At 37.8% G+C, this 25,460-nt stretch overlaps 1 protein-coding gene across 3 annotated transcripts in view; it reads right to left on the minus strand.

Annotated features, from left to right (window-relative positions):
- FNBP1L (formin binding protein 1 like) overlaps positions 1 to 25,460 on the minus strand; it is a 52,487-nt gene that overhangs the window by 22,205 nt on the left and 4,822 nt on the right. For all 3 annotated transcript variants that reach the window (XM_031614719.2, XM_031614720.2, XM_031614718.2), the window contains exon 2: positions 5,087 to 5,202. In XM_031614719.2, the coding sequence (XP_031470579.1) occupies positions 5,087 to 5,202 (116 nt within the window). The remainder of the gene's footprint in view (positions 1 to 5,086; positions 5,203 to 25,460) is intronic.

Below are 25,460 nucleotides of genomic sequence, written 5' to 3' on the forward strand. Positions count from 1 at the left end.
CTAGAGCAGCTGGACTGACAATGTTTCAGCTTAAACTAAGGGGAGTCGCTGCAAAACCTATTTGGAGCAGGAGAAGCCACAAACAATGTATCCCCACTCCCAGTCAGATTTGTACTGATTCCCCAATAACACAGATTAATTTTTATGTGTGCATATGTGTATATGTATCAGCACATAGAAAATATATTGAGTAATACATATACATATGTATGCACTGGTTGATAAATCAGAGTTTAAAAAGAAATCAACTGCTTACTTCACCAACTAATCCTTGCTACTGCTAAGTTGTCCTGTTTAATTCTACTATAATTGTACAAAAAAAAAAAGACCTACCATTAGAATATGAATAACTTTGTTCCTTGCTCACAAGTATAAATCCCACTTTTAGCAGTGATCAAAAAATGACCAGCAGGCAGACTCTGATAAGCTACCCTGAGCAGATCAACACCCAGACTCAACAACCGAGGTGTAATTTTTAATCTCACCTAGCAATTTTGGTTGACATGTTGGAGATGATGAAGGTCTCTGAAGAAATACCGTGAGCTGGTTCTCTCAGAGCACAATTTATATAACAGTCTTAGAATGCCTCTTTTTATATCTAATCCAAAGGTCAACAAACAAACTCACAAATACACTGGGCCAAGTCAGCATTATAGATATCTTATAATTTAATTCAAACTAAATGCAGAATCTTCATTTTCCTTCAATTTTTCCTTTCATTTTAAGCAAAGAAAAGAAAAAAAAAGAAAGTGCAAGCAACACATTTGAGCAACAGTACTGTCAGGTTCAAAATTAAAAACAAAATAAAAGAGAACTGAACCAAATAACTGAAGTGGATAAACTGCTCTGTGTTTCTTCAGAGAAGTGCAGAGGGATGACACTTTAATACTCTGGAAATAAAATTTAGAATTCTATCACATCCTGAATTACACGCATCTGGAAGTAGATTTCATACAGCACAACATTCAGTTTTGCATGCTGTGTGATTTTATCAAATCTCTCTTCTCAGTATAAGTTGGTCTCAGGTTAACACCACTGAGAAAGCAGCCTGGACTTTATTACTCATTTTAAATCCTGCATTCTGAAGTTTCAAAAAGCACCTAATTAATACATTTACATTATATATAGGCATGTACATAAGATGTCTACAGTTGTACATTTATACAGAAACATGCTAATGAACTCAAAACTCAGATTTATTCACTCAAATAACACAATGTAAAGAATGGGTGCAGCAACATCAACAGGGCAGAATTTGTGCCAAGGTAACAGCTGTGACATCTGTTCATATTAAACTTCTGCAGTACCGACATCATCCTACAAGTGACTGGGAGCAAACTTACAATTCTTTCTTCAGACATGAATTTTACACTGTAGTAGGAACTTAAAGGCATTTCACATCTACACATAAGGCACTAATTTCAAATAGGTTTCTGTGAGTGCTTATCAACATACAGACTGTGTTAAAGTAATGACAGTGAATTCGATTTAGTAACATCTTCTCACCAGAAAAAGCTTTCAGCCAAGTAAGAATTAGAGTTTCCAAAGCTGAAAATCCTTGGAATCATTAAGAAAAAACCTATCACATCCATATTTAGATCATCATCAACCTAATTTCTCAGCTTCAATCAAAGAAAATATCTGAGAAACAAATACATACGGTGATAATTTGTGTCACCAAATTCACGTTTGAGCTTACACACATTTTAAATCACACCTCAAGATTCCACATACAGAAGTGCAGGAACTCATTTTCAATTTGACTAGACGTGTGCATACACTGATATCTTATTTAGAAAAACAGCCACTTACTGGTGTGCAGAAGGAAGTAACAAAGCCCATTAAAAATACATTTGCTCAGATCAATTAGGAAAATAACAATTTTAAAGAGAAACACATCAGTAGTTCAAGAACAACCAACACCATTTACTTAAACTAGCAATAAAAGTTGACCAAATTCAGAAACCTTATTCTGCATAGAAGCTTCATTTATAACGATTACCACTGTTACCAAATGTTAAAAAATATGGAACTCCTACATCTTATCAAATGATGGAATGCTTCAGGCAGAACCAAAAGGGGTATAAAACCCTCAGAAGTCTTTTCTGTGTGATAATCTGGTAGTAAACAAAATAGAATTTTGCCTCACCCCCCTTCAGCAATAATGCTGATCAAAAGCAGCATCTGAGAATTCAACTACAGAAGTCAGCCCAGTGCCCAGTAATTAGGCAAACACTACATCTTTTTTTCCCTGTAATAAAGTAGAACAAATAAAGTGGCTGTATAATCCAACTTAAATCTATGAATCTACGTGTCTTGTATACGTTTGCCCTAATTCTCATCTCTGTAAATCAGTAACAGCCTATAATAAACTCTACATTCCTTGTGTCAACACAATATGTTAATTGAGAACAAAGCTACACAAAACTCAAGATACTTCCTTTGAGATTAAAAAAAAAAAAAAGAATTTATGGTTGCCTTTTTTCAGAACAAAGAATATTTCAAAGATAAAACAAACTTCACAATTTTTCTTTTCCATCCTGAAACATTTCTTGAAAGGTGGCAAGTTTTTTTTTTTTTCTTGATATCAACAGTTGTGCATCAGAGAGCAACAATAAATAACTTGTGAGACTTCTGTGCCAAATACTGTTTCCTAGTTCACAAGTTATCATTTCTGCAATTACCCAGCAACCATAAACCATCAGTTTCAGCATCAATATAGTGAGTTCATTCAAACACCTCTTTATGTGCTCTATATGCATCACTTGCTTGCCATCTCCTTAAAGATCTGGAACAGCTGTTGCCACCTGGAAACATCACTAAGCTGTGATGGAATACAAAAAAATACCTTAGGCAAGGGCATATGCTATGTGAGCGTGAGTTTCTGCCAGGACATAGACTCTGATTTATGAAAACTTATGAAAAAGTAACTCAAGTTCACATCCTTGGTTTAAGCCTATGAGAATAAGATCCAATCAACAATAAATACAGCCCACCAGAAAAAAAAACAAAAAAAAACCAAAAAAACCACACAGAAAGAAAATCTATAATTTCTAGCACTGAAGCTCTGTATCTCCTGTTGAACTTTTAATTTCCTTTCAACGTCCCATCCAAGTACAAGTACAGTCAAAGAACTACCAAGAGCTCAACACTTTTTATACTGTTTATGTACTGCTATGTAAGCATAATAAGTATCAGAGTTCATTATATAGATTCTCAGCAGTGTGTTTGTCAGGTTGCAACCCATTACAAGAGAAAAAAAAATGAAGATAAAACCCAGAAATTGCTATCAGAGATATCCAGCTTACAGGCCCCATGCTGCTAGCATTAAAATTCACCAGAACCACAGTCTAACCCTATGATCTTCTCTCTCAGAACTTCTAAGGCACAATCTCAGGATGAATAACTTTTCTGGAGATGAAAACATCACGGATCTCAATCTCCCACGGGGCCTTATGACTGCTTCCTTTTACAGTTAACACCAATGAGTGTCCTCAAGAGAAATGACGGTTGAAAACAAGGAGCTATCACATGACAACTCACAACTAACCATCAGTTCTCCCCTATGGAAAAGGGAGGCAAGAATACCTGATAGTGGATTAGTGAACCAGTCTCCTGGCAGAAAATCAGTCACCTTCTCGTGTGTGTTGTCCAGACCCTCGTGGGCAGCAGGCAGGAAGTGCGTGCATGCACTGTACAAGTGTGCAGCAAGACCAGTGTTTTGCAAAGCTGTCATACTTACTGCACGTACACAAGCAGCCCAGCCATCGGACAGAACGAGTACTTGACATAACTTGCTTTTCAAAAGTGCTTTGAGAAAAATCAAAAGTTCCACCCAAAATAATAAAACGCTACACAGAATACATTTCTCATTTTTAAGCATATCCTGGAGTACTAATATCATCTCACTAGCTGTGGAAAATGATCTCTTAAATAGAACAAAGCAAAGCAACATCTCCATAATATTTAAGGAAACTGAGTAGACTCATGCAAATAAAACATTTTCATTTTTAAACAGACAACTCAAAACAGATCAAAACTACACTGTGCATTAGTGCTGTGCATGCTTCGAACTTTCCTTTACCTCCTGAAGTTCTTCTATGTCAGCTTTGGAAAAGTGGTATTTATTTCCTTAAGGAAAAAAACTCCTTCAGTAAAGTAAGAGGATATTATGTTTGGTGAACATACACTACTGAATCAAAAGAAACTAATACAGAAATCAAACAGGAGACAACATCACCCTCTCAGCTGTAAACCTCTTAAACGTGATTATGAGGAAGGATTCCTCAGCTCTGTATCCGGTGACAATCTAGTTTGACAATGATGAGATAATAGAAGACACCACCAAAGAGAAGCTGCTGTATAGCTTTCATTTGTCAAGGGCCTGGCAACAGCTTCACCTGAGTCCCCAGAGGAACACAAGGATAACAGTTAAAGCCAATTTTATAGTAGTATCTTAATTTAGATCTTGCTCCTCAAGTATCATGTGTCTTTTAGTAAAAAAAAAAAAAAATCCCACTTTATTCTGGGCCATTTAATTGCTACTACACTTCTTGTATGATCTCCTTCACTAGGAGGGGAAACTCCAGTTATACCTACATTATGTTTCATCTGGCAACAACAGGAAGTGAACGAGATAAGAAAGGGTCTGAATCAAAAGGGATGACTCGCTATGGAAAGGTCATCTTTTAGGGACATGAAGATCTGCTGCTTTCTGAAGTTTTTTCAATGATTTCAATCAGATTTCTAAACAAAATGTAGTGAAGCTCTTGCCAATTCAACATAAGAAATTAATTAGTAGTAGAGGCTTGAAGTGGTCGAACAAAGAAAATGTAGATGCAAAGGGTAGGTGGGAGGGGTAGGAGAACAGAGAGGAAAACAAACAAGGAAACAAGCACACACCCTAAAATAATTTTGGTTTAGGTTGCTAAAGAAAATCCCATCTGTCATAAAAAGAATTAATGATTTAATTCACTCTTCAAATGAAAAAAAATACTCTTTAATCATGAAATTACACAGTTGCCCATAATCTGATTTTAAGTAACTGGTAAGACCCTTTTAAAAAGAATAATAATAATAAACTTACCTCAGTTGCTTTGCATAGTTTTGCTCAATTTCTATCCTTTCTTTTACAAATTTTGCATATTTCTCCAAGAAGTCAATGCCCCACTGAGTATGCTTGTCTAAGTTATCGAACTGATCCTTAAAAACAAAAGGAAACAAGAATACCGAGAGTGAGCGAAGAATTGCACCAACACCAGAAACAACATGTAATTCATGAGTTGTGCTCCGAGGGAATGCTTGCTGTTTGAACTGGAGTCATTAAAACTACAAATCAGCCCAAAGTGTGTACGTACGCTGGCCACACAGAGGAACAGAAAGCTGTATGCCCAGGTACTGATCAAGCTCTTTCTCTGAAAACAGCCCTAGATGTTTTCATATAAGTTGTATACAGCCTTTCATCATTTCCACAATGCAAACACATCTCATTTCCCCAAAAAATCCTCTCATTCACAAGTGGAAGTTTTCCACCAACTAAGACATAAGCGGAGATAAGTATTAGGTAACTAACAGACTGCTGTTCAACTAAAATGACATACTTTTTTTTTTTTAAAGAAAAACACAAGCAGTAGTAATTTTGATATGAGAAAGTAATTCTACTCATAAGACTGTTTACTGAAACAAAAATAACGTAAATGATAGCTGCATGACTAAGTTAATCATAGGCATCATATGAGCATTTATTAAAGTAAATCTATACACAAAGTGTATCATCAGTTCTAGCGAGAGATTCTAAAGAAAGCAAACCTGTCCTTGTAATGGTTATTACAAATGTTAAAGGAAAGCAAATGCACAAGGGAAGCAGGAAGACCAAAAATAAGCTTAACTTGAAAAAAATAAGTGGTGATTATTAATAAATTTTCTCCAAAACTCATTTATCACTGTATTTCTGTGGTAATTAACATTACTGATCAACTGATTTCACAAATGAGTTTCACAATACACAATCAGGGACGACGGCTTTCCAAATATTTTGCTCAAATGAAAAAAGACTCCACTGGTGAAAATTTCTTCTCAGGTACCAGTATGAAACTGGACTGGAAGAACTGAGTACATCTGACACATCACATTTTACACAATATTTAATCACTGTCAAAATGCCACAAACTCTGCCACAACTCTGTTCCTTCAGACAATTCTATAAGCAGTAGGCTCTGAGCAAAGACAATTTTGTAGGATTATACCATTGGCGCTGAAGGGAAGAAAGAATTAGTTCCCCCTCAATATGAGGAGCACACACAGGACATACATTAGACACTGAGAACGAAGGGAAAAAGGAAGTTGCTCTAACGCAGGGCTCAAAACTTAAAACCCATTGCTTATCTTCACCACTCTTTATATATCTTTGTATTAGTGCAGCTCCTCCACTGTTACTGATGGCTACAGAATTACTCATGAATGCATTAATGATCTGGTAGATAAGCAATGGAAACCCTGATTCAGTGGGCCATTAGTCCACATTTTGCTGGAAGGGGCAAAGGTAGCACCAGTATGTTCTCTTCTGAAACAGCTTCACAAAGCCAGTTTGCTTGCTGTCTTTTGTTGGCCACCAATTATATTATGCATTATCATATTATGCATTATCAAGCATACAATACGATGCCTAAAATTAATAGTTTCAGGAAGTGCGTAGGTCAATCCAAAAGTAATGCCTCCTATTTATTTCCACAGAAACAACAACAAACACAAAGAGCCCATCAACACTATTTGGTAGAGCACATTCAACTACAAAACACCAATTTTCAACATAGCCATCACCACTAGCTATGCATTTTTTGCCAGTGATGAATAAGAACCTGCATGCCACGCTCCTAAAAATCTGCACCAGCAGAAATGACCCACTGTTTCACAGCTGCTATGACAGCATCACTGCTAGGGAAATGTTGCCCATACAGCCCATCTTTCATCAATCCAAACAGATGAAGTCAGAAGGTGTCAAATCTGGACTGTACAGTACACACAGCACTATACTGGATTACAGTATACTATACTGGGTGTAGTAGTAGAGTCCAGCTAAGAATGGCAGTGTGTTCCAAGGCCTTCAAACCAATATAGGGCTGGTGTTACCATGTTATAAGAGAAAGGTTGTCTTCTTCTCTGGACTGACTCTGGAAGTTCAAGCCTCCAGCTTGGTCAGCAAGAAAGCAGCCAGAGCTGACGTCCATGTTTGAAGAAATCCAGAAGGATCACTCCTTCCCTATTCTACAAAAACAGCACACATCACTTTAGCTGCAGAAGGCGGCATTTTAAGCTTGCTCTTCAGTGGGGAGTTAACATGTTGCCACTCCATGGATTGCCATAATCACAGAATCATAGAACGGTTTGGGTTGGAAGGGACCTTTAAGATCATCTAATTCCAACCGCCTGCTACAGGCAGGGACATCTCCCTTTAGACCAGGTTGCTGAAAGCCCCATCCAGCCTGGCCTTGAAGGCTTCCAGGGAGGGGGCTTTCACAACCTTGCTGGCCAACCTGTTCCAGTGTCTCACCACCCTCACAGTATTTCTTCCTAATATCTAGTCTAAAAATATGTTGAGAGAATACATCTGGCTTCACAATTTTTCCAAACCAGGGAATCAAAGTCTGCACACATAGAATCCTTACACTGCTCAGTAACAACGAGATAAACGAGCAAAAAAGAAAGGTAAGATCAATGAATTAGCAGAGAGAAAAAAAACAGGTCTTGAAAAGACAGGCTTCTATATGTGAGTCACAAATTTATTCATGGCCCTTCCACCTTCTCAAGTAGCATCCGCGTTTAAGCTCTGGGCCTCAATTCAGCCAAAGGCTTCCTTCTTGTCCAGGAGCACAAGCAGAAGACATTCCATACTGCTAAAGAGGAAGTCAAGTTATGCACTGACATGCAAACCAAGCCAAGAAGTATCTTGAATGGAGGGAAAAAAAAAAGAAAAAAAAGCCAACATTGTACAGAGGAGAAAGTGAACCAAATGGATGCAAGAGAATATATGCCTGGATCTTTCATAAATAAACACAGTTTTATACATACATAAATGTATATGTCACTGCATTAACACATCCTGCTCCTTTGAAGAAATGCGGAAACAGCATTAACTAAAGATCAACAAAGGAAAATTATGGAATAAAAGAATACATCCTATGAGATCTGGCTAGCTACTACTTCGATAGCAAGGTATTTTTTCAACAATATTACAAAGCAAACAAATCACTGCTTGTCCAGAAACACCCCACCACCCTTCACAGCTGAGCAAGTAGTTTTTTTGTAAAAAAACAAAAAACAAAACAAAACAAAAAAACAAAATTAAAACTGCAGCTGACTATTATGAAACTAATTAACTTCAGCTAATGGATGACGGCCAGAGGCACTGCCCACTCAAAAGTCAGACTGCAGTTCAAGTTGCTGCAAACAAATCCAAGACTTCAAGAAAATCTGTAGTAGATCAATAAAGATTATTTCAAAACAAGCGTTACCTCCCTAATTTTTACTTCCAGATTATTACTGGAACAATAGATGAATGCTGCTATTACTTTTAGTTATGTGGTTCTTAACTTATCACATTGTTGCAGATACCAGGGAACGTGACAACAGCAGTGAACAATCAAGGCAAAAAGCTGAGCTAAACAGTATTTGCACCAAAAAAACAAAAACGTAATTTCTCAGGGTGAATGTGGGAATTGCTCTTCCAACTCTTACGGACATCTGGTTTTTTCCCCAAGCAAACCTCAAGAGTTGTAAAAAATATAAGGCAGGGGGGGAGGGGGAACCCTTTCTGTTTGGAGCAATGAACACTGAGGGAATGCAACTGCATAAAAGCCTTACCTTTCCTCATCCAAAAGCAATCTCTATAGCCAGTCCGGCCAGAAGTCCGGCCACTGTTCTTACATAAGAAGAATTTCAAATAAAATATGTTAGCCCAGTCTGCAATTTTTAAACAGCTAACGTTCCAACATCCACTGGTGCTGGAAAGCAGCTATACATGCATTAAGAGCTAGAACTGTGGTAGCAAATTCTGTAAAATAAGTAAGTAAATAGCTAAATAGAAGAATTTTAGTAATTATTCCTTTCCAAAAAACTCATTTATTTAGTTAATTTAGATTAACATCTAAATGTGCATTATCTTCTATTTCCCTGATTCCCATTTAGATGATCCCCAGACAACTCAGTTCTAAGCCTCAGGAAACATTTCAGACACAAAACTGCATCAACTTGAAAGTTTAGACAACCTACCTCAACTAACAATAAGTAAATCCACAATCCCTCAAAAACACATGTAGTAAGACATCTTATTCAAAATCACGACACTTCACATGTATACTACCATCATTTTATTTTTTGATGACTGTACATCAGCATTTCCATAACTTAATATCTAACCCACAATATTACTCTGCAGTGACAAATAAGCGACCTTATTTGTAGTTTTGGAACACTGGCACAGGATTAGGCTTTTTTCCAGTTCTTTGCTCTCCAGGCTGTCTAGCATGGCTAGCCTAAACTTCCAAGTCAGTCAGCAGGAGCTTAAAAGCTCAATTCTGCATTAAGATACCACGATTCTTAGCACTTCTACAAGTCTAACATAAGGAAATACAGACTAGGGGCCAATGAGATTCCATAAGGAGAGTTTCAGAGCATGGAATGAGATTCAGGTCAAAAAACAAACAGCCCCCAAACCATTCGGTATCAAAAAAATCCCCAGTGCAGCTCTAGATAGAAATGCTTTATTTTATACTGCTTTAGGAAAAGCAACAAATTAATAATCCACAAAACCGCAAGTCTAAAGAAATCCAACTGAGAAACGGGCGCTGATTATATAACTCAATCTAATATTGTTTACTGAATTTATACCCATGAGAGTTTCTCAAATGAACTTTCCTTCCTGCGTCCACAGTACTGCAGAAGACAGAGTCTCAAATGTACTCAAGTAGTTACATGTTTTAAGTTAAATTACAAAGCAACTACTTCACATATCACATATTATCAAACCCCTCCCTTGAAATAGATGGTATTTGTATGAAACACTGCACTTGCTTTTCTTATTATTTTTATTTTTAATGAAGATGAAGGCCTTGAGTTAAGTTCAAGCTGGTCAACATTTTACATCAATGAGATAACTCAAGGTCAATTTATCATTGATTTATTCTTTTTTAACTTGCATTGTTTGTGCAAAGAACTACCTGCCTTGCTGTATTCGAAGTTATGGAAACCATTACCTAATAATGACAAGTTACCAATATAGCTTTGTGTCCCTTTCTCCACTTGTCTTCAGCACAAATTAGATTAAAAAATTATATTGTAGTTAGAGAGAATGCGACAGTAATCTAATTTGGACAACACATTTCAGATTTTCTGATCTTTGAAACCTCTTCCGTGCTTTTTTTTTTTTCTCCTTTCCCTTTTGTCTCTATCTTTACACATTCCTGCTTCCTTTTCTCTCAGTATAACAACTCTTCTATTTTACTGGCTGAACTCATTATCACTTCTCTTCCTGCCCGCTTTTATAATTATCTATTTGGTCTTCTCATCTTCTTTTCTTCTTGCAACTGCAATCTGCTTCCTTTTATCAGGCAGAGTAGAACTACTTCCAGCTAAACAGTAGTTTATTTTTTTTAAACTTCCTGTTAGTTTTAAATCTAAAAACTAACAAAGAGCTGTTCTATATACAGAACAAAATATAGTGTCTTTCTTTTCTGCTCTTTACAAGTTCTGTGCAATAGCTTCCAAACAGACTAACCTGCAAATTACACTTCATTCCTCTCTAAAAATATTTACGCATTGAAGTTAAGAGAGTGGAAGAAATGTGGCTGTTAGCAAATTTAAAGACTAAACATTGTTACAGTTTTTTTCCCAGTCACCGGGGACTTCACTTGACAGCCATGTCTTTTCAAACATGATGGAGTTCACAACCACATCAGCCAGCTCCTTCAGGACCCTGTGATGCATGTCACCTGGCCCCACAGACTCAGATAGCAGTCTAAGTCTGTGCTTTTCCCTGCAAAGATCTCCTCAGACCTGCAACAAAATAACTGCATTGGGAACTTTCTCCTGCCAGGTCTACCAGGAGGGGATGCCTTGTTTGGCTGTTAGCAACTTCACATGCATGATGTACTCCTGGCCACCACTTTCTAGGATGGGACAGGCATCTATCAGACAGAAAAGGAGAAGAAATATCTGTGGCTACTTTTGAAATGAGCAGTCAGAACTGGAAGAAAACTATGTTCTGCATTTGGAGATCAACTGAAAGACAAGTAGGTAAATACAGACAGTATTATGGTACTACCAGAGACTGTTCACGTTTGGAAGTACAAGCACTGACACCAATTTCAAGGTGGAGTAAGACAGAATCCAAGGAATTACTGAAGTACTTCTGCAGAGGGTCAAACCACCTCTTTCAGAAGCAAAGTTGAATTAGCTCAGCCATCTCACAGCACTCCATGTTGAAGACACCATTTGTCATTACAGATTACAGCTATGCACTCCCAGTCACCTGTGTCACTGACTACATCCACTGCACTAATGATCAGATATTAATAGCATTAGTTTTCTGCCAGCATAGCAAACTGACTGTCCCAGCCCACAGTAGGGACACTGAACAGCAACATTAATAGAAGAGAACAAAGGAAAAGCTGCCAGAGTTCCTCAACAAACACTGCAGTTTGTCCAGCTTGTGAATCACATCTCAAGTTCTTCATTTAATGCATAGGCATCTTCGTATCAAGTGAGTGATGTGCTTACTATATCAGCATCTAAACATAAGAGAAGAACACCTTAATTCTTTCTGAGCTTACCAGTAGGCCCACTTGAAAGCAGGCACCTTCAGAGTCCTTGAATGATACCAGTAGACAGAAGCATAAGTAGATTTTAGTCCTGGTTATGTCACTTGTAACAGGAACCAGAAAGACTTCTAAGTTTAACTATAAATTAACTAAATGTGAAATGATACATCACAGTAAAAACATATCACTGTTTATACAACGCTTAGAGATGGCTGTTGCTCATTGTAAGAAGGACCAGGAGAAAATCCCACCTTTACAGCAAGAGTGGAATAAAACAGACTATAAAGCATTGTGGCTCTGTATCAGTGGAGCAGCACAATTCTAAACCTCCTACATGACCAACAGCCACACAAGGTCTCAGGTGAAGCAGTGCTGTACAAAACCAGTGTGCTACCACATGATTAATGTTAGCCTGTAAACAACCTGAAAAAATAGGCAAATATCTGACTTGGAAAACTACGCTGCAAGATTCTGACTTTTCAAAAATTGTGTAAAAAATCACTTTGTTCCTCAATTAGAAAAGGTTGTTACATGGTTCTAACCTCAGTGTACAACATGAACATTTTAGCATATTCCTAAGCGCTACTGATGAAACTATTGAAAACTTAAAATTTAAAACTAACAAATACCTCTCTAAAAATTATACATACTTCAACAGTGTTATTAAAAACATATCCCTACAAGGCCAAATGAGCAGGCAGACCCTCACGCTTTCCAGTTCTTGTGTATGTGACCTAAAGAACTAATCCTGCATTCAAAAGCATCAGTCTTCTAAAGTCTTGTGGAAGCAGCGAAGAGATCTTAGCAGCTGTCAGCTTCCTCAGAGAAGTTCCTAAGTTCCTGCTCTGGCCATCCTGGCCCAGCATCTAACAAGGAGACCTACTGCTTTTTTCCCAGTGCAGTAAGGAGTGAATTTAGGACAGTGTACTCAAGAAAAGAAAGAAGTGGTACAGATGTTACAAACAGAAAGTGTTTTCTGAAAGGAGGAGGTAATTACCCTGGAATTAAATAGGCAAGGGGAGAAGTACAGAGGAGACAACAGGGTCAAGCTATATGTTTTGTAATGAGATTATTATTACAAAATACCCAGGTGCCCCACATCATAAATTCAGAAGAAGCTTCACCAGCTTTGCTGCTCACAGTGTTGCAATGCAGCTGCCTAACGCTGCGTTGCAGGACACATTCATTATTTATCAAGGAAGCTTCATCCCTTACACATACACACACAATCCTGCACAAGCTGTATTTATTTATGCTCATTCAACTGTACTACCATGAAATCCAGTTAATGCTATTTAGTGAAAGTTCTACTGAACTCAAATTTTGACATGGGTAAAGTAACTACTACCTTGCATATAACTTGGAGTCATAGTTCTGAAGTCACTAGAAGCCAAGAATACAGTGATAACAAGTGATACAAATTTAGAACAAGGAAGTACTTTCTGCCAGCTGGGGTAGGGGGAAAAAAAGGGAAAGAGTATCAACTTCCCTGTAATCCAAGTATCACTTCCTTACATTTACTTGCTGTTCAGCTACTTAGAAAGCTCTGAAAATACAATTTTTAATTGACATAAAAAACAGATAGTGTTTATCAAGTAGGGTGCACAAATCCCATGCAGAACAGTCAATCTGATGTGCTTTGCAATTGAAGTTGAACATTTAAGTCTTACCTCAGTGGAATAAATAGAAATAAATTGTTTGGTTTTATCACACTGGATTTTTAACAAAGGTACAGCTTCTTTGGAATGTTAATCTTGACTCACCAATTCCTTTAAGCACCTTTCAGGGCACTACCCCTGAACAGTAGTTTGTAGAAGAACTATGAATACCTAACATAAAATTTGTAACACAGAAACAAAGTGAACCCATCCTGACATTAACTTTCAGGTCACTTTTCACAAGAGATGTGATTAAAATGATCAGCCCTCATACTGAATATTGTGCCTTCAGGCACACATCAATCTTTCAAACACAGGTACAAGAGATCCAGACAGCAACTCTTAAGTTAGCACAGTGTAAACTGTTTCAACTAATGTCACAATTCCCATCATAGGTGCGTTGTAACACAGTGAACACCACTAGAATACAAAGTGTTGGAAGTCCAATATGAGTAGGCATCAGCACAAAGAGGAAAGCATACACCTTCCCTTTGCTGCTCCTCATATTCATATATTACAAGCGTACTAAATAGTCAGTAAGTCTTTGCTCCTCTAAATCAGAGTAAGATACCCCTTTAACAGTTCTGACCACTTCTTCAATTTTTTCTTAACAGTTATTAGCCTTTTGTTGTTTATGAAAGGCTGCAAACGTTAAGAGAATTGATCTCTACAGACCCAGCCCGGAGCAGACCCGCTTCCCTTACAAGGGAGCAGGCACAGTTCAGTACTTCAGAAGCTCAGACATCACGGAGGACCGGTGAGGCAAATGAGGCAAACAGTTGGCAGAACCAGGAGACCAGCCTGCTGACTTGCCAGCTCGACAGACAAGGGGAATTTTCTCTTCAACACCCTGTCCTAAGGTGAATTTCCCCTTTAGAATCACCTGTGAATGTTCCAGCATTCAAAAGGAAGAACAGAAGCCACACCTTTTTCCCTTCATGAATATCTTTGAAAACAACAGGAAGTGTTTCTCAAACTTGACTTTAAAACCAGATGCACATACTTAGCAGGAGATACACAGGGAAGTAAATTACAGCCTGTCTTCTTTTAAATATTATTTCAGACAAAGAGAAACCCTGCAAAACAAACAACCCACCACCTATATATATCCTATTTCATACGGAAGCTACTGCACTTACTGCTTTTAAAGCAAAATTTGCATAACATTAACATAACTGAATAAAGAATTTAAATTAAAAACAGATGTCACTACTGGCATCTTTAGAAGCATGGAATTTTTCAGCTTCCCGATTCAGATAACTAACGTTACAACGTAAGATGATTCTGTTGCATATCAATTTAACTCCAAGCCTTTAGGATATAAGCCAAGAAAACATACTGCAACATTCTTTCATGCTTCACTGTGAGAGACTTCAGGAAACTATATTACACAAAATACATTATTAAGATTACCCACAGAAAACTGTAAGTCAATGTATTTTATGAGATCAAACAATACAAATGCTATGCCTCTTCCAGGTTAACAAGCTATTGTTTTTTCTTGTCATATACCTTAAATTTCAGGGAATGTGATCAGTGACATAATTTAACTGCAAGCATATGCATTTTGTTAGAAGATCCACGTTTTAAAAACAGGAAAAAAACTCCAGTACAGCATATTTAGACACTGAAGTTTCATACACAAAAGTAGAGCACAAACTTCAGGGTACTCAAAAAAAAACCCCACACATTTATAAACTATCACAGCTACATTTCTCAGTCTAATATAAATACAAAACTCAGACTGGAAACATCTTGATTTCATACCATTTCTGTCACCCAGCATAACAATTACATCAGTAAAGCATATTCCACAAAGCTGTGGGAGTTCAATACTGAAAGTAAGCAAATCTACAGCACAATCAGTGCAAGAGACAAACGTTTCCTGAAGCAATTGCTTTCAGGACAGAAGCGAGACTTCCAAGCAATGGTTTTACACAGAAACAGAGGAGACCTGGAGTAGTGTTAGGAGGAAATCTTTTACTCAGAGGCAGTGAGGCCCTGGCACATCCCAGAGGAGCTGTGGGTGCCACAGCCCTGCAGGCGCCCAGGGCCAGCCCACCCAAGGCAGGCCTTGGAACCAGATGATCTTTAAGGTCCCTTCCAACCCAAGTTATTCTACAGTTCTATGAAGTAAACATGGAATGATGGGGTCACATCTGGCAACAGTGACACCAGACAGCGTTCATTCCTTTTTGAAGAGTCAATTTATTTTTGAAAGACCAAAAAACCAGCCAAAGTAGAAATTAAAAAGTACTTCAGCAGGAGCCTGTCTTCTGCTATTATTCTCTTCCTACATAAACTAAGAGAAATACAAGGATACTGATACTGAAATACAGTAGATAACTAAAAAGTATAAATAAGCATCAAATCCAGGTACTTGTACCTGTGGCTGAAGCAAGCACCTTGGTCATTTTTTCCCCTCTCATCAATTCTCAGGTTAAGTTTTACATATAAGATTAGAAGATGATTAAATCCCTCATCTACTATGGTTTTTAAAGCACACACTTTGAAAAAGCCATCTAATTGCAACGTTTGAAGCACTGAAGTTAACTCTATACTTTGTGCAAAGAAGCTTGTTCAGCATCCACAAAAAAAAAAAAAAAAGCTCCTGTAGTAAATAATGATTAGGTCTCTCTCCTAATAACTTTTCAGTATTACCAAATCAGAAACAATACAACAAAACAACAGAACAGTGCTCAACAATATCTTTTAGGTATAGCTCATAATTCTAATGCAGATCAACACAATCACTATGAATTACAGCACTTCTAAACAAAGACTCCTATAAAATGGTAACTCCTTACTGAAGGACCTTGGTTTCAAACAGACAAGAACAAAAACACTGAAAATTGATGTTTTGTTACCTGAGGAGCCATAACATTTTACATCCTAGCAAAAACATTTTCAACCCACTGATTAAAGCCTGACAGTTTGTAATGAAAAAATACATCAGGATTTGTAGCAGAAAAAGAACGCAAGTAACTTTTCCCTAATACATGATTTATTTTGTAGTTCATTACAAATCATTGTATAAAAACCATGCTTATCTTTTCAGAAACAAACAAAAACAGAATAAGATGGAATTAGACATTTTCTTATCTGTGTCAGTACCTGAGTTCAGGGCATCTTTAGCATGTAACGGGAAGTTAAAGACAGTCTGTAAAGACAGTCTCCAGGCACCCATTTTTTTCCAAAGAGAATGGATTGAAAAGGAAGTAAGAAAATCCCAAGAAAAGAGCTCAAAGACAGCTGCACAGCATTCTGGCAAAGGAGCACAACACCGTTACGTACTTTATTTGGAACTATCATGCCCATGAACCTCATCAAAATACTACATATTTAAAATAGTTGAAAGATTACTTATCAAAATACACTCAACGAGGTTTAAAATAATTTTAAACTAATTTAACTAAACAGCTATGATTCTCAGCTGTCAGCACGGCTACTTTCATTCAATCTTTTAACACCATGCTGAGATACAAAAATTGAATATCTTAAGCCTATATGAAGCATTTAGATTCAAAGTTTGTTACTCATGACAACTGCAAACATCTCTAGTCAAGCTTTCCAAACTCAACAATAAACTGAACTGTTAACTTTTCTCAGGATATAATGAAGAATTCCATGCACTGATGTAAGGTAACAGCACACCAAGTACAATCCAAATAAACCACCTGCAGCTGAAACAGTAAACCGTTTCCAGGCACATGAATGTAATCTGATGAGACCTGCTACCTTCTGTGTCAGTATTAATTAAAGCATTAATGGGAATGTCTTTCATATATTGCACTCCAGGATTAAAGTCAAAAAAGTAAATCCATAAACCATACAATTCATAAGCACCTTATGAATATGTCTACCATTCTTTCCACTTTTTTAAAAAAAAGCAATGGATACTCAAACATTCCTCATCTGGAACTGCTAATTTCGAAAGACTTTGAAACGTTAACACTGAAAGTCTCTGCTAGCAACACCTTACGAAGCAACAGATATTTAAACACAATGATTTATGGTATAGCATACAGAAAATACACCTCAGCTCACACAAACACCAAAAGAAAACTGCACACTGGAGAGCATGCTGTGCACCAAATTTAGACCTTGTTACACCTAACTTCACAGAACTATTTCATCATTAACTTGTCAGGCTAACTCTTTGTTGCACTCTACCTTCCTCATAAAGCAAAAGTTAATGCTAACCAGGAGATAAAATTGGTAACCCTGAAGACAGAAAAGATTATAAAAGAAAATAGCATAAGAGGATAGCCTGGAAAACAGGCTACAAACAAAGGGAAAAACATGGCAAATGAAATGTTAAGTACTTTTAACAAATGAAGACAAAAAGAAATTGTTTTCAGGAAAAAGAACAGAACTTCACACACAGTAAAAAAAAAAAGCACTGAATACATTAGGTGCCATTTCTTTGCATAAACCTACAGCACTACCTTATCTTATGGCACAGAATACTGATATACCAAAGATGCAACCTTAAGAAATTCCTGAAACTTTCTCGTGTGACACGAAAACTTAAACTTTTACTTTCCATGTGCCCTCATCAGGTCTCTATAAAATACAGCTCAAAAACAACCACACAAGAGAAGCTGCAGTTAACTGCATGCTCTATTATTCTGAGATAACTGAAATCAACTGTAACTAACTGAAAGAAATGGGTTAAGTACTTCAGAAAAACGCATCCTGTCTGAAATTACAGATTTGGAGAGCAAGAAGCCTTTTTTGCTATGTATTTTTAGAGCACATACCTGACTGGGTAATTCTTGTATTTAAGGAAGAAGAAAACCTGACACCATACGAAAGCTGTTTTGCATTGATTGCTTTAGGACAAACAAAGCCCACAAGTGCTCTGTCTTTCCTTCTGTATTTCATCATCCCAACAGGCACCAAGCCATAACTTTACAGAAGGTTTAAAAATATGCATGAATCACTCCTTCATGTTTAAAACTGAAAAGGAAGTATTTCACAATAGACATAAGGCAAAATTAATTTCTGATAAGGCAGCTACCTATGTATTTACTGACGTTACTATCAAGTTTGAGAATGCACTGTATTGTGCAAGAGAAGGAAGAAGTGGCATAGTGAAAAGCTACACTGTTTTCTTATCAGAATGACTGCTCCTAGTTCCTAACTATTACACATGGCATCCAAACAACTGTTAGATTAACCTGGAGATACAAGAGCATGATCCTCTTTCCACAGATGAACAGAAGTCAGCAAAAATAATGAAGCCTCTTTTCCAGAGACCTAACGAAGTAAAGCAGTCAGAAAGCCCCAGGCTTCAGGTCTGACTTACGTCTGACGGCCTCCATGACAGACGTCTAGAATGCTAAGTACAAAGTACTAGGAAGAGTTTACCAAGATGAGAAGAAATAATTATATGCAGGGTCTCTGTTAGAAATCGATTGTTTTCAGTTCCCCAGCATCCAGCATAGATAAAAGTAAAAGCATCACTCCCACCTTATGTCTGTTCAGAGAATTAACAACAGTTGTTCTTTCAGAATTAAAATCAAAACTTGTGTTTCAAGCATTGGCAATCCATTTCATCTCATTACTGAAAAGAAAGCATGAATATTGTCCATTCAGTATTATAACCCCTCGTTGATTATACAGTTTCTCAAAAATGGTAAAGCATTTCATTAAAAGTCAGGATGTACTCCTTATGCAGCCCACAATTACGGAACTGCAGTATAAACCAGACAGATACCAAAAAATATTTTATCTACCAATCACTAAGCATAAATACCACCAATATCTGACTGCCAATAAATTATTTTAAACCTCTAAGAAAATAACTTCAATTACTGCAATTTCAGTGACATTCAAATGGTAATGCCTGAGAGTCAAAGTAACTGAAAGCACCACCAGCCACAAAAAGAGAGAGCAGAAAGCACCAGTGGCCTGCCATTGCTTTTGGTTGTACCTGTGGGGCTTTTAACACACAGAGCCAATTCACCGATTTATTGGACTCCACCACTAGGACACATCTTCTCACTAACGCCTCATACAATGCACAGCTACTCAGATCTCACTTTTTCCATTTCAGGAATGCAAAAGATAAAAGTGCAACTCGCAGAATGAAGCCTCTCAAGTGCTAGGCTGCTGCCCTGAAGAACTGCACTACCGTTCTGGGAAACAGACCATCAAACTACGCAGTACCACTAGCAAAGGAAAAACTTTTTTTAAGAAGTAATTTTAGAAATAAGTTACTAGAGATCGCCATCAGGAACAAACTACTTAATAGTGTCTCAAATCCAGGGAGGTAAAGTAATTCAGTAATTCTATGAATGCAGTACTTCAGGGGGAGGAGAAGCCTCACCACCTTTACAAAACAAAGAAGCAATCAAACAAAACAAAACAAATAACACTCAGCCCTTAATTCCTTAGTCTCAGCCTAAAGACTAAATCGGACCACCCCACCTCTGGCTACAGGAATAAATATTTGAGTATCACACTGAAGACTGAGGACACTTGATAAAATTCCTTGGCTAGATTCACATGGTGACACTTCTATTTGAAGTTTCATGTTATTACATACCATACGGTTCTCTCACATGATTTAGGAAGCAATTGGATTTTCCTAGGTTACTATTTTTCTTCAAGAAACTAATTTTTCTTGTTTTCCCTTTCAACAGGAAGTTCACTCTTTTCTTCCTCTCCTCCAAGTAGATAACCACCTTCTTGATCATACTGCATGAATCTCAAATGTCACTGCCTACTGTCTAATGACTGCCCCAGACAGTAAAAAAAAAAAACACCAAAACCACAACTATTAAATGAGGTTAATTCTGAATACTTAGAAAGTACAATTTTCATCACACAGAAATTCCAAGTACCAACTTATATCTATGTTCTACTAAATCACAGCTTCCAACAATCAAAGCTCATTAGTCTGAAATGAGATCTCACAATAATTAACAGAAATAATAAAACACCAGCATTTTTTGTCAATTTAAATGGTGCAGTGCAATAACCACAACCTAAAGGTAGAACCAAGAAACTCAGATGCAAAGCGGTGGCTCAGAATATATTGCAGTACATTTTGGGGGCTGGGCAAGAGGAAAAATGAAAGACTCTTCTGTAAGATCACCAGGGAGACTCCATTATCATTGCAATATCACTACAGTATCTTCAGGTTTCATTAGCTTTCCAATCATCCCCTCTCCTAAAAAAGTACCTGCTCTGAGAAGTTCCATATATACACTATTTACTTTCAAAAATAGCCAGGTGCTCCACTGATCCTGCAAGACTTGGGAGGGGAGGGAACTCTTGATTCTTCAGAACTACTTTTTTTTTTTTTTTTTAAATCAGTCCTTAATGGACCTTCATTGAACATTTCATTTACTAATCACAGATTTGAACTCATTTTCAGGGAAAAACTAAGATAAAACACGTTTTATTAAAATCCAGTTAACACGTACAACCTCTTAACAGCAATTACACTTTATTGCATTCTACCTTTTATAAAGTAGGGGCTTAACCTTTAACTCGTTAACTTGTGCACCTGCCTTCTATCCTGAGATCAGTGTCCACTGTGCTGCACAGCATCTAGTCCTGCTCTGTCACTTGGCATGACCAGTAACTGAACCATCTTCTGCTGGAACTCAACAGTAACCCTACTGGGGATGGGGAAGCTCTGTGCTTCTGTGGAACACAGCACAACTCAAATCCACTGTGTCACTGATGGCTCTAGGCATCAAGTAAGATGCCTTCTTTCCATCAGAAGAGGAGTGGCCTCCATCAGAACAGCAGTGGCCAGCAGGGACAGGGAGGTGATTGTCTCCCTCTACTCTGCTCTTGTGAAGCTCCATCTGGAGTACTGTGTCCAGGTCTGGAGCCCTCAGTACAAAAAAGACAGGGAGCTGTTGGAGAGGGTCCAGAGGAGGGCCACAAAGATGATCAGGGGACTGGAGCACCTCCCCTATGAGGACAGGCTGAAAGAGCTGGGCTTGTTCAGCCTGGAGAAAAGAAGGCTGTGGGGTGACCTCATTGCAGCCTTTCAGTACCTAAAGGGAGCCTACAAAAAGGAGGGGAATCAACTCTTTGAAAGGGTAGATAACTGCAGGACAAGGGGAAATGGTTTTAAGCTGAGGGAAGGGAGATTTAGGTTGGATGTCAGGGGGAAATTCTTTACAGAGAGAGTGGTGAGGTACTGGAACAGCTGCCCAGAGAGGTTGTGGATGCCCCGTCCCTGGAGGTGTTCAAGGCCAGGTTGGATGGGGCCCTGGGCAGTCTGGTCTAGCATTAAATGAGGAGGTTGGTGGTCCTGCATGTGGCAGGGGGGTTGGAGATTCATGATCCTTGAGGTCCCTTCCAACCCTAGCCTTTCTGTGATTCTATAAAGTAAGCAAACAAGATTAATCACACTTCAAGTACTGATTAAAAATGCCAGACGTCCTAAATATTTCTCTAAGGGTGAATGACTTCAGGTAAGTAGCAAAAAAAAAAAAATTCAAGACAATTAAATGTCTTAACTGGCAGCTAAGACAGGAGCAACTAATACATTTATAACAGGAAAAAAAATCTTGGATATTAGATATTAAAATTTCCTGAACTTGAATATTCCTCTACTGCAGAGAAATCAAACTGCAGCACAGCAAAGATAATGCCTTTGGTTCACACATATCAATTATGTTCATGTTCCTTGCTACAAAAACACCCTAATGCCACCTAGATCAAATAACTATTTGAAAACATTATTGGAAAAATTAAGTTTTTTTTAGCTTCTTTGGAAAAAAAAAATAAGCACCTGGGGAAAATAAATGAGCAAGAATATTCCCCACATTTAAACTCCTTCAGTCAGTTTGCAAAACCAGAGTTTACAGAGAGAGGTTGTCACATTCACCTAAATCAGGCACCCACTGTATAAGAAAGACACCAAAAATCAAATGCTGGGATAAAGACCTGAGAGGTCTCTCAGGTCATCACCTCCATCACACTCTCCCTCATCACCTTCACACATATCTGGTTCCCCTAAATATTGCAAAAACGAAGACTGCCTCTTGACCGTCCAATGCAACTGCTGCTGTATTTCAGAAGCTCTTCAGCACACGGTTAACACTCTAAACTCCAATCAAGGGGATGCCATTTCATTGCACAATGCTGAAAAAACATTGTTTATCTAACATGGAACTATAAAAAAAAAAAAAAAGCATGCTGCACTACGTCTTGTGTACCAGCCAACGACAAGGCACAGTACCTGCCTTCTGAGCAAACACTTTGCAAGAGTAAGCATTACGTAAATAAGTACCATGATCAATGGTGAACTTTCCTGTCAGTGTACAGCAGGTGTTACCCATCCAAGTGATGTCTGATCAAATACTGCAAATACATTTCTTTCAACTTAGACACAGCTTTTTTGGACAACAGCTAGCCAGGTAGCTAAGAGGGAATTATGCTTTACAATGAAGAGTTTTAAACGGTTACTTCACGTAGGCAGTCTGGCAAATAAGAACAAGGAGGAAGTTTTACTAGAATTTGCTGCTTTTTGGTTTTGCTTACATTTAAAAACATTGTATTATTTTTTACTTACACATTAAATAACTTTGAAGTATTATATAAATGAAGATATTGATGAAATAATAATTTAATGCAAACTAACTTTATTCCAGCTTTACAACCGAATTAACAGATAGAAAATAAGTTTACCTGCCCGAGACTACCACAAGAGGTCCACATTAAAGCCCAAGAAAAATTCAAGTTTCAAAGGCTTTTTAAGCCTGCAAGATGACATTTCTTCTCTGAAAGACGTAACACAACACTGCACAAATGTGCAAAGCACAGTTCCAGCAAGCAGTCAAAGCAGCTTAATGCCCTTTTTAGTTGCAGGGCAGAAGATGAGTTCTGACCAAAGAAAATATCAAGGAGCAAGTACTTCAAATTTCAGTGCTAAGAGTATTAATAACATAAAAACAGAAAGATAATTACAGTGGAAATTAAAGCCGTCCTTCACCTAGCAAGAAATACTATACAGCTACTGCTCTTCTTACAACAGAGCCTGTAGTGGGAAAAGAAAAAGCAACCCAGACTAACAATTCTATTGTAAGTAATTCTATGAACAAAGTCCGTGTAAAGGGTCAGCGTTTTAATGAAATCCTCCTGGTTTATTATACTTTTTTTCCCCTTCTCCTTCCATCCAGCTGAAACACTGACATGCTTCTGAGGATGAACCTATAAAGCGTTCTGCCAAGAGAGCTCTGAGACTGGGGTACGTAAAGTCACTAGAGGCAAAATGAAACAAGCTGATTGGAATTTCAGCTTTCACTGAACAATTTGTTCACCAACACAAGGAAAAAGCTGATCACATTTGGACTTTGGGGATTCTTTTTCTACCAAAAAGAATTCAAGCTGCTGGAAAAGCATGCATGTGCACTACAAACAACGAACACTCAAACTGAAATGTGCTGAAGACTTTCCCTCCGTAAAACCATTACTGCATTACTCAATTACTGGCTTCACCAAGCATGCTAAAAAAACTGCTCAGCAAGTTTAAGGACTGAAGCACTTAACCACAGTATTAATAAGAGAGTCTCACCTAGATTGGTCCAGTATATGAATTAATTTCAATACACAAACTTGCAACATTTTCCCATGGCACTACATTTTATTTCGGTGTCTGTAGCACCACTGACAACTCTACAGAAACATTAATACAAACCTTCTGCTTCCGAGTATCTATCTGCGAACTGTTCAAAGCCTAACTCAGACCCACCTGGTCATTCCTCACCAAGAGCAACCCGAAAACACTGGTAACAGCCTTGTCTCTATTCATGCTTTTGCCCACCTCAAGTTCTGACAGACTCGTGATTCCAAGCAATCTTGTTGCAGGCACTGTGTTCTGCCAGGTACAGTCTTCAAAGAAATCTTCTGCTTGGCTGAGGCAAAAAAATCTTGTAATTTCAAACAACTCCTGCCATTCTCACTGAGGAAATCAAACTGCCGGCACTTGGATTTATGATACAGGCAACTTTCATAATTTGTGCTATGAATAAGGATACTGCATAGGTTCTAAAAAAGAAGTCCAAGTATGCTTGCAAACACTTCCTTGAGGAGCATTTATATCTCTTAGTACATGTAGAAATGAGGCCATAAATAAAAAATACATGCCACTTTAATAGGTATCAGATGATAAACAGTTTTCAAAAGTGAAAAAAAAAAGCTATCTAAAGATACTAGAGGGTGCAAACATGTATGCTTCCTTAAATTTAAGCATGTTCAACATGAAAGCCAAACTGATAAAGTCTCAAGACAGTGACTCACCCCTTCCTGGAAAAACCAGTAAAAAGGTCAGATGTTTAGGAACCAGACAATTGCTGGAAAAATAAAGACAAATATTATTTCTAACTAAAACTCGATACAATTGTTTTCATTCCAGAGCCTGAGGTAACCACATATTCAATAACCAGCCACTCAACCCTTACGTAAGTTCCCACTTGGAAATCACAGAGGTCTTCACAAGAACGAGATAAGCTGCACAACTCCTTGTGAAACACACTGTCACCTCACAGAGGTTACGCAGTACCTCACGCGTGGCAGAGGAGACGCACGTCCCTCTCACGCATCTGGAAAATGGCACCATTTGGTACTTCAGCCACAAGACACTTTCCTTGCACACACTTACAGACCACGTGAACAAGAGCACTGAATTCGACAGGAGAACTGCTTGCACTCTTTGAGTTAAAGAAGAAATCTGAGAAAAGCAACAAGTTTCATCTCATGAGCATCTACATATTAAACAGAGTATCATCTTAAACACAGAACAAGTTTCCGCATTGGAAAACCAGTTTGTGAAACATTAAGATTCAAAACCACAAAAGAATTTCCTCATAGAACACGGCCTGCAATGTAGAATTATTTTCAATGACCTGGGTTCTTTTTAGCTGTTAAATCAAATTAGCAGTTCTAACAACTCAGTGACTACATAACCACACAGAAAGGCTTCTCAGTATCAAATTGTTCTTAAAACACAAACTAA

The sequence above is a fragment of the Phasianus colchicus genome, chromosome 9 (assembly GCF_987193195.1).
Source record: "Phasianus colchicus chromosome 9, bPhaCol1.hap1.1, whole genome shotgun sequence".
NCBI lineage: Eukaryota > Metazoa > Chordata > Aves > Galliformes > Phasianidae > Phasianus > Phasianus colchicus.